Here is a 10,769-nt window from a genome sequence, read left to right as displayed (position 1 = left end):
ACGGTGCGGCGCCAAGTCCGCGCCGCCGTCCCCTATGTGTCAGGTGTCTGAACATGCGCTCTGCGGACATCTGACGTGTACTTGGCCCATGTCCCTACCCAGAAGTGGCAGCACAAACCGGTACGCGCGAAATAACGGCTCGAAAAAGAGCTGTTTCCAGGCGAGGTTGATAAATACCCTGTGCCAACTTTGACTATGTGTTACATAGGCGACAGCGGGAATTTCGAAAGCGGCTAAGATAACACATGACTGACGCTGAAAAAAAAATAAAAGAACCTCATTTCCAACGCACTTGCAGAGCAAGCGGTGGCTGCTAATAATCAGGATGACTGCGCTAAGGCAAGTGTAATCGCAATGAGAAAGACTAGAATTCCCTCCAGAATTTATAATCTGTCCTTATCCAAACTGCAGAAAAACGCTGAATCGTAAAGAATGGCTATCCTTCACATGCATTCGCAAGGTGTCTTGGCCGCGTACTAAAACGGACTCTAGCTGGCTGTTCGACGAGCTTATTTTCTGTGAACAAGGCTTCCGCACGGAAGCCGAAACGTCTTAAAAGCTTTTTAACCTATACTTCTCGGCCGGCGTTTTAACTATTTTATTTGTTTTTCATGCTTACTCCCGCAAACAAGATGTAGTCGAACCATCCTTCTTACATTTGCTTGGCGTCCCGTCCGACGCTACTCCTCACTGGAGTGATTGCCATAGTGCCGATGCACAGGGCAACTAGGCGACGGGAAGGTCACGGTAGTGATAGGTGTACCATTCCTTTCATAGCATAGGTTCCGTTAGGCTTAGCCAGTCATCACGCACCGATAGTGATACATTCTAAAATACGCGTCCGAGATTGCGGCCCCCGTTAGCATGCAACAATTCTCACGGGGTACAATATCAAGAAAGACAGTCTGCAGCGAGTGATGGTATCAAATGCTATTCGTATGAAACGTACGCAACTGCATTTTTATTGCATTAGACAGCTGCAGTGACATGCGTCCGTCCAGATGATGTGCAGCGATATATGTGCGGACTATTCAATTTTCTTTGGAGGCAAGTTTTGATTAGGCGTCTTCCAATTCTTACCCTAAAACTACGTTGAGAAATGGAAGACAAATTCATTTCTTTAGCGATCACTGCACGTGCTTTGTACATTCCACAAGTCTAAGTAGTTCACGAAGAGAATAGGCTATAATTTCTCTCGTACGTGTGCCTCACATGACCTCATAACGTTTGCTTTCTCACCTGGCTAACCAAAAATTTAAAAATAAGACATCGTTTAGTGTAGCAATTGGGTAGGACTCCAGCGAGAAAAATGCGCGATGTTTATTATGATTATGCACATCGTAACAAGGAATACCAAAGCTTTACTTTCCTCACCATCGCCCTCGCCGCACCATGCAATCCCGCGTTCTATAAAACCATATAAAAAAGAGCAGTTACAAAACTTCAGTCTTCGCGGAAGACACGAACCTTCTCAGCTAGTAGAAGGCAGCGCTAAAACGTATTACTGTATCATAGGGACACGAATAAAGAAAGCATATTCGACACTGAAAAAAGACTTAAAAAGCTCGGTTTTTTGGTGTCATCAAAGTGTGCTGCGCCGGTAACATCAATCTCTGTTGAAGCCTATGTCGCGCACACGCGGTTTATGCACTCATTCCTGCTGCGGATTTTTTTTTTTTATTGCTGCTCTTGCTCACTTCAACTCTTCAACGCTGAACATTGCTTTCTGTTCATTAGTCCATTCGGCAAGAAAGGACTCTGCGGCAACTTCAGAGAAAGCATCGAGCTTCAAATTGTATTTGTACCCATGTTATGTTATAATAAAGAAACAAAGAAGAAAGAAATAAAGTAAAAAAGAAATCGTCCGTTAGTATTTCGACGTATTGAGGAGTCAGTCGAGTCATCAGGAATTTATGTAGCCAGGCGTCGATCTTCGGTGCAGCGTTCTCCAAACGGAGACATGAGTGAACGGGATTTCATCCCAGCACAATGAGTAAAATGAGCGCGACAGAGAAAAAAATACGCACTTGGGATCCTTTCAGTTTTAGGCGCACGCACCGAGTTGTTTCAATCACTAAGAGTTCATGTAACGTAGCAGTGCGTCGAGATTTGTCTTCAGAGGTCGGAATTCTCTCCTTATTCTTTGTGCTTCCGGAAACACAGATGGCTTTGACTGCGTGTGCCAAACTAGAACCTGTAAAAAAATAGAACAAGGAGAAATATAGGCAGGATGATTACTTCAATATTGGAACTGTGCGAAAAGACGGGATGTGAGAAGCAGAAGACAGGTGTTAATCTTCACGTCCCGCCTTTCCGAGAATGAACAAACACAAACTACCGCAACGTTTAGTACTAAAAAGAATATACTGCTGATCGAGTTGGTATTTCACGATAAATAAAGGAGCGTTAGGGATGAAAGAAGGGAACAATAAGGCGACCGCACAAGCGCTTCAATACTACTGTGGTTATTTGGAAACAGTTACACGAAAAGGGTACTTCCAACTAGATTAACAGTCTGACTGGCAGGGTTATCAGATACCAATATGACATCCCAATTGCATGAAGTCAATATTCAACAATATTTGTCAACGCGCTGTCAACGCGCCGTTATGATTCCTTGGTCGCAGGTATACTTGCACAAATTTAATAGCGTGCTTAGAGGTAAACTTTAATGCTTAAGATAAATTAATGCAATCCTGAAACATTTTCTGACGAAGCTTAAATTTTTCTGATTTCCAGTTTGTCTAATCCTGTCAAGCGTACTAAATGTAAAAAAAAAATCATGTGCTGCAGAACTGTCTCCCTGTTTTAATTTCGAGGAATTTCTTCTACTTGGCCTCATCATTTGCCATTTTCTTTTTAGCTTCTTAACTTTGAGGTTTTACGCTGTGCAATCTGGCCCCTCTTCTAAGGCAAACCTCGTTTCCTTTGTCCACCGACATCAATACCAACTTTTGTTTTGCCAATGTTGCTATTGTATTTTCGATTCCGTTCGCAAAAGAATCTGAGCTTTGCCTTTTCAAGTTTCGCTGCAGAATACCCACGCTGCTTGTGGCTTCTCCAGCACACTCGCCTTGACTTATGTCTCTACTTGCCACATTATGCACCAATCTTGGCGTCACCACATCAATAGTCTTCACATTTTAAACCTTAGACTTATTTATAGGCTTTTCTAATTTGTGCAGAATAGCTAGCTCTGACACTATACTGTAAACTTCACTTCTCAATGTGACTATTTGTTGCCGCGTAGGTACATAAAATCACCCTTTTCATGTTTTGCACTACCTAAATTCTACTTGCTACTTGTCATTCTCGGTTTTCTTGTTTATTCATCTTTGACACGTCGTCGCAATAAAAGTGAGCCGTGTTCTTGATAGTCGTGTGTCGTTTAATTTGAAGCCTTCGAATTTGTGACTTCCTGCGTCAGAGACCACGCAATATATTTGCCTTGTATTCTTTACAGTAAATTTTCTTTTATTCTAACTTAGCGTCAGCGCCGTGTTTCGAACTTGCACAGTAGACTACGTAACTGGCGTACAGTATGTCCCAAGGTGCCTCTGCATGTCGGCGGGCAGAACAGCCATCTCCGTACTAAATTGAAAAGGCCCAGTGAAAAATCTATAGGCTGTTGCTTTTTCAACACACCTTCGTGGCATTATCGCACAGGGGCTCCAGGTCTGCAAGCGATATGTTGAGGCTTTCAAGGAATTCGGTCTCCTGGCGACCTTCTCTGTGGGGCATAGACAGGTGTGTGTTGTTTACCACCAGACGCAGGTTGACGGCGAAGCCGGCCATGTCGACGGCGAAGCGCCGCCCCTTGGTGCTCGGGTCGTGAAAGCCTATCACGCTGCCATCCACCACCACAGGGCTACTGACTCCGGTTCTCAAAAGGGATCCAACAGGAAACACGCTCACAGTCTCTGTCCACCGGATCTAGGAATAATCGCAAACTTAGTATTATGAACTGCATGCCGTTGTTTCGATGTAATACCGCGCTTTATCTTTGTTCTACTGCACTAACAAGGAAACCGAGGAAAAGGCTGAAGAGCTTGACGAGCTGTTCTTCTACTGCGACACTGCGGCAGATAGCCATTGTCATTGAAAACGATAATTTGGAAACGTTAGCAATACTCGTTGCTACAAACCCGCCCCCCCCCCCCCCCCCACACACAAATCATAGTAATAAAATTATTAAATTGATTTTAGCTAGTGACCATCATCATAAACATGTATACATGCAGACTGTTAAATGTATTGTGCAGGCACGCAGCCCTCAATAGATGCACTAATTGTACCGGTTCCTTCGAATCCCTAAACGTATGTACGCGTGCTTGCACTTACCCATAGCTGACAAAACCTACCCTAATCATTGATGTTTATACTTGCACAATTACAAGGGTTATATTGACTATGGGGCAATTATGTAGGCAGTTCGAGTCCACTGTGTTTCTTGGCGGGGTAGTGATGATTTAAATTAATATACAAGAAAATACATGTTCGAATTCAGTCGTCGGAGATACTTTACCACGTCACGCTGACTTTCATAAGTAATAAGACTTCTTGACAGAAGGCACACCTCGTCGAACAGCCGATGGTCGTAGGAATTGTCGTCGTCGGCGAAGTACAGAACGCCAGGCAGCGTGGCGTTCGCCTGCAGCCAGGCGAGCGCTGTCCGGCGTGCCGACACACCCCTACCCTTGGACCGCGTTTTGAGCTGTGGCGGGCAGGGCCCTAGCAGGTGGACGTGCGGGAGGCCGCAGTCGCGGAGCAGGCGGGACACCTGGATTAACCACGTTCAGTCGATAAAAGAAGGCAAAGCAGACCAGCGTACCATTAGCCGAAAATACGACGGCGCACTTGATGTAACGAGAAACGGTTCATCTCAAAAACGCTTGCTGTAGTCATGCTTACGCGACTGCTATGGTAACGACTTAAGCTTACTAGTGCATTACATTAAAAGGCCTCAGCGGAAACATGAAGTATATGAAGTCTGTCTTCATGGTGGCGGCTCACCTCGCGTGTTTGTCAAAATGTGTTAAAATTTTCTTTTTCTACAGAATACATCTTAGTGGTGAGGTCCTTAGAGTACACACCGGCTGTGTCCCAATCCCTTTTATTTCATTGCTTTGGCGTGCCAGTAGTTCACTCGAATTCTAGGCCACTCCTTTCTTAAGTAGACACCTCTGGCCATTACGCGTGTTTACACGAATTCATGAAGATGAAAATACGTGATGGCTTGATATCGGTTTAATATTAGTGCTGCTAATGAAATTACAGGGATGAGAGGTTTGGTAGAACGCGCTGTTGTTTTCTGCATTTCTTTCAAACAAATTTGCTCATGACCAAAATTTTGTCTGAAATATTTTGGATCTTAACGCTTGAGAAAGCCGACCAAGGTAATGAGCAACCAGAATGGTTTTAAACAAGCTGGGCAACCATCCCAGAGACGCTCAAGCAAGCTAGAGGTGCAAACATTTCGGAGATGCTCGGTGTGGTTATCTTAGTGCGTGCGAGGCCATAAATTACAGCAATCCTTGAACTTTAAAAAAATACACATCTCTGGATGTTTAAGGAACGCTATGAACGAGTTGGGGACAATGAAGAACTGACCCATAGCTAACCAGCTAACCCTCGCACACATTTTCAGTGACTTGAGCCTTGCACCAGTGTTTCTGTTTGCTTACTTGGAGAAAAGAATGATAAATTAAGCAGAGACTATTGTCAAATGAAATGAAGAGGAGGTCCCGAAGAATAATTTACAGCCACTATATATACAATTGGAGGCTACTTTGTGCATTTTGTATCTTTAAAACTTTTTCGCCATGTGAGAACTTAGCGCCGCCTCTTTTTGTGATTGCCAGCCAAAAAACAAAAAAAATTTTTGTTGATTAACTTGTTTAGCCTTCCTCACGCTTGCTCTGCTACTGATCGACTAAACAGCACAAAAGATGAACTTAGTGCCTGATTGCACAATACTGCTGTTATTGTATGTAAATACTACGGTCCTGCCTTGTGCGCTAAACACCACATATAATCATCAATACAGACTACGGTATAATGAAAAGGGTTTTGCGCTGAATTTTCACCTTCCAAATACCGTGTACCAACTAGCCCCAACCGAAGTTTTATTGAATTCCAACAAACGTCATATTTGTCTCACTAGGACGCACTTTGATCAAGAGGACACTGAGGACTATCACTTTTTAACGAATGCATAGAGAACTGTCCCGAGGATCACGGTTACCTTTCAAATGTATTTATAACCACTGACATGGGTGTGAGGTCAGGAAAAATACAAGAATATTTCGCGTACAGATATTATACTTACGAGGAGATATTCATAAACTGCATCGACTGACCACGCCGAAACCTGGCGAGTGGGATTTTAGGGAGCACAAGACACCAGCGAGAAGCAATACTGACATCACATTTTGTAGGAAAGCTAATTCAACATAAACTAGAAATGTACTCCTCTTTCACCGCCACAAACACGTGGTAACATTCCTAGCCCAGGCAAATTTCGCCGAACTTTTACACCTGCGATCGTGACATTTGTTGTGATCAGATACAACGAGTGGTAAAGGCCACTCTTACGTGTTCGGCTCGCGACTGAGAAGCGGAAACTAGTTTAACACTCTCAGAATTGACGGGTCGCGTAAAAGCAAAACAAGTTGCTCGCTAATCCATGAAATAACCCAAACTAAACGTGAAGTTAAAAGGCTTCGAAGGCAGCACAAACAGTAGTGCAGCATAGTTTACTGAAACGAAAGGAAAGTTGTTAAGGAGTGTCAAAGGAAACTATAGGCAGATTTTTAAAAAAAAATTGAACGCTTTCCAGATAGTTTTTGTTCAAAGTCTGATAATAAGAATATACAAATAACTTCTAGGGTTTTATGCCAAGACCACGATCTCATTACATGGCACGCCGTACTGGGGGACTCCGGGTTAATTGGACCATCTGTGCACCCGAACCATTAGCAGGCACCGAAATCAAAGCACACGAGGGTTCTTGCATTTCGCCGCCGTCGAAATGTGGCCGCCGCGGCTCAGATCCAACCCACGGCCATGAACTCAGCAGCACAACTCCTCAGTCACTGACAAACCGCGGCGGGTGAAAATTCTAGCATTATCTAAGTGAACGTAAAGAAGAAATTGTCAAAATTAAGGTTGACTGCACGATAACCGAGGCGACACAAATCACTAGTCATTTTAATAAATATTTTCGAGCGCATTCTTATAACCTAATATATAATATATATATAATATAATAATATATAAGAATTAATACGAACTAAACAGCCGTTTAACTACACTCATAGCAGTAGTGATATCGCATGGAGGTGTTATATATGTGTGTTACTAAACATTAAACAAAAAAAAAATCTTCTGCACCTGATGCAATATGAAACGAATTTTAAGGCGCTATGCCGAGCTAAGTCACATTATCTCACTCGCCTATTAAAGACGTCGCTTGAATGGGCAACTGGAGTACAATGCACGCTGCGCCAATTTTCTTAATAAAAAATAAAATAGCAGTTCTCTACAAAATTACCGTCCGGTTTCTATAACGAGTACCTGCTGCTAATTATTAGAGCATGGCGTAGATTACATTCGCAAATTTTTATTAAACAATAACGTGTTGCTATACTAACATGAATTCAAAGAAATATGTATGCCATACCCTATAGCTCGTGTCTACAGCGTGCGAATTTTCGAGAGATCTATTTGAGTCCCTTAAACAACGGAATCAGTTTGCAGAGATATAAGAGGTTGTTTTGTCTGTTCTGAGCGTTACTCCTAATGCCCCACTCGAAAGTGTGTTAAGATATTTATTGTTTCTAACGTTAAATCTTAGTAACGTGGAATGTTGGGTGAGTTGGTGGCTAACCATGATATCGCGCGGGTGAAGCAGCGCATTGACCAGGGCAAAGCAGAGAAGCACAGGAACACACGACACTCGGTGCACTCGCAAATAGTTTATTTCAGCGCGGGTTTTATGCGAAGCATACTAGCCGCACAACCACGCTCTTCCTTGCTGCGCCGCGCGCGGCCGCGTAGCTACCATATGACGTCATAACAGCTGCAAAAGCGGAGGCTCAACTCGTGCGCTCGCTTGCGGCCGCGTAGCTGCATAGCCGGGTCTCAGCTCGTGCGCTCGCCTGCATGAGTTGTTTCTTCGTCTAGCCGAACCAAATATAGCCAAGCAACAGCAGTTCACCAGGCTAAACAGTGGTTCAACAACTAAAATAAAGGCTAGTATGCTTCGCATCCTGGGCTTAACCTTAGCTATGCCACAGCCATTTCTTTTTACTTTAAAAGTGTTTTTGATCTCGCTTTGCATATTTTTGACAATATGAAATGTTTGTTCAGAAATAAAGTTGTTGCGAAGATAAGGACTGTCGTGCGTTCTTGTGTCTCTCCGCTTTGTCCTGGTCAACGCGATGCTCGGCTCACACGGTATGATGGTTAAATGATTTACTTGATGCGGTACCGAAACACGCATTTGTTCGATGGTTTGGGCATAAATACGTAGTTTCGCAATTGAATACGTTCGGCGAGGGATCATGCTTTGCTGGAGAAAGTTTTTTTTTTTTAGAAATAGTTGAATGGTGCTAACGATGTGGAATGGAACCTACAAGAATAAAACTGTTTTCTTGCGAATAAAAAAAAAGGGAAGGATAGCAAGCAAGTGCATTCTCCCATATTAAAAGCATTTTGAAGAGGTTGGGCTTTACAAGTATTTCCGTGTGACACTAACTAGTAAGTTTTCATGCTCAATAAGCATTTCGAACATCCGCAAGTCTGCGATAAGCAAAATGCAATTTGGCAGATCAGTTTCTATTTCATGAAAATGTGATTTGTTAAAAAGAACTTAAAGGTGCCACAAGAGAAACAAAAATTACTGCCTTTGATGCTTATATCAGGTTCACAATTGAATAAGCTTGTATAATTTGGTATACACATACTTAGAAGAAAATTGCCTAATTATAAAGGGTGCTAATAAAAGAAATATTTTTCAGTGCGTTGCTCGTAGCCTGTCGTAGTAATTCGTGTTTTCTTTCTTTTTCTCAATTCTCTAGTGTTGCGTATCTTGTACCATTCTCTTATTTCAATCATAATGCATCTCGCTCTTGGCCAGAAACTAGGCCCGCAGTATCCGTAAATCATTGCATGAAAGCAAATAATATCGTACCGCTTCCGTGGTTTGGATGGCGTCCTCGACGAGAACCCAGAACACTCCCGTGGCTAGCATCAGAGCCTGGGCGACGCGCACCAGGTCGGGCATTTGGGTCGGCCGGCGATACGTGGGCGTGACCACGTACACGGTCGGTATCGCAGGAGCTTTGGCTTCAGTGAACGTCTCTTCCGACGATGGTGGCTTCCATTGCGGGCAGCCCACCGGTGAGTCACTGTTCGTCGTCCTCCAACCTCCGAATGTCCTGCTTTGATAGCCTGAAACATTTCGTCACCTCATTTTCTTGCCGTCACGATGGCCGACATTGGGAGATGGTGCTGAGTCAGTTGGAAAGTGGCACATCCATAACGCATAAACAACATAACCGTCATGCTTTCTGCGTTTTACACTTACTATTTTGTTAAAGAAAAACGGATAAGATGGGAGAAGGACACCTCCGTTCGGTGTGAACGTTATGGTGGGAGGGCGCAACTTCATCAAAAGCATCCTTGACGACTTTGACGAAGCAAAGACTGTTCGCTTGGCTCTGCCATGGTGAGGATTCTGCCAACGAGAGGCCACCCTGCTTTGTCGTCTATGGCAAGGAGTAGCTTTAAAAAGATATTTTGCCTTGCGTATTGAATGACTGCGAATGTTGCTTGTGATTAATTTGGTGGCGAGGAGGCCCTTGAACATTGTTTTGCGTGATTGTCCTCGATATACAGTGTACGTGAGGCAGTCGCTTGTTACTGCGCTAGCTCATATTACTGACAGACCATTCCCAGAGTAAATCATTTCCGAATCTCGACTTCACAAGCTATCGCAGCAGAGGGCTACGAATGCATTGTTGCAATTCTTACGGGTTACAAATTTGCACAAGCGACTTTAGCCCCCACAAATGGTAGCCGTAATCATATCCTGTAAACCAGAGCGCCGTAATGAAATTTTTTTTTCGTTCTGGCTTTCGTTCTGCTTCGCCAAAGAAAGTTTCAGTTCCGTTTCAACTACCGAGTGCAAAAATTACGGTTTCAATAGTTTCAAACCGCTTCATGTTCATTTGCATAATTGAAGAATATTTACGGAAAAACCACATTAATTTATTTTGCAGAGAAATTCGACAGTGCTCCGGAACTGCACGAACAATTTAAAAAAGAGATATGCCTGCTGTTTCGCAGATTCGACTAAAATATTATAATCTATGCGAAACGAAGCTTTTGTAAAGCGGTTCGATACATGCGGTGTAACGTCGTCTCAGCAATGCAGCAGAGAAACAGGTGATGTTTCACGTTGTTTTCTAAGGACAGTGATGACGAGAGGTACATGCAATGAGAAGTACGATGTATCCGTGTGTAAATACATTTCACTATCCTATGACACTTGCGCCATACTAGTTCTGGAGGAATGGTCAATAGTGAAACCGCAACCAAAGGCAGATACCAAGAAGAGGTAATCCAAATATTCTAAATAAAAAAATAATCTAATAAGCCGTTGAACGTTATTAACAGGTCTGTGGGCTTTAGAGATATCGACAAGGCGACATTTAAAATTAAATCCGGCGCGGTCCTGTTGCTGCGGCGTTGCTCTGCTGCCCTAG

General features: G+C 43.3%; 1 protein-coding gene across 2 annotated transcripts in view; it reads right to left on the bottom strand.

Annotated features, from left to right (window-relative positions):
- Positions 1 to 1,852: 1,852 nt before the first annotated feature.
- LOC142582382 (galactosylgalactosylxylosylprotein 3-beta-glucuronosyltransferase S-like) overlaps positions 1,853 to 10,769 on the bottom strand; it is a 159,417-nt gene continuing 150,500 nt past the window's right edge. For both annotated transcript variants that reach the window (XM_075692035.1, XM_075692034.1), the window contains exons 3-6: positions 9,194 to 9,453; positions 4,577 to 4,780; positions 3,646 to 3,933; positions 1,853 to 2,194 (exon numbers count right to left, since the gene is read on the bottom strand). In XM_075692035.1, the coding sequence (XP_075548150.1) occupies positions 2,075 to 2,194; positions 3,646 to 3,933; positions 4,577 to 4,780; positions 9,194 to 9,453 (872 nt within the window). In that variant the 3' untranslated portion in view covers positions 1,853 to 2,074. The remainder of the gene's footprint in view (positions 2,195 to 3,645; positions 3,934 to 4,576; positions 4,781 to 9,193; positions 9,454 to 10,769) is intronic.

Source organism: Dermacentor variabilis, chromosome 5 (genome assembly GCF_050947875.1).
Source record: "Dermacentor variabilis isolate Ectoservices chromosome 5, ASM5094787v1, whole genome shotgun sequence".
Lineage (NCBI taxonomy): Eukaryota > Metazoa > Arthropoda > Arachnida > Ixodida > Ixodidae > Dermacentor > Dermacentor variabilis.
This window is presented reverse-complemented; position numbering and strand designations above follow the sequence as displayed.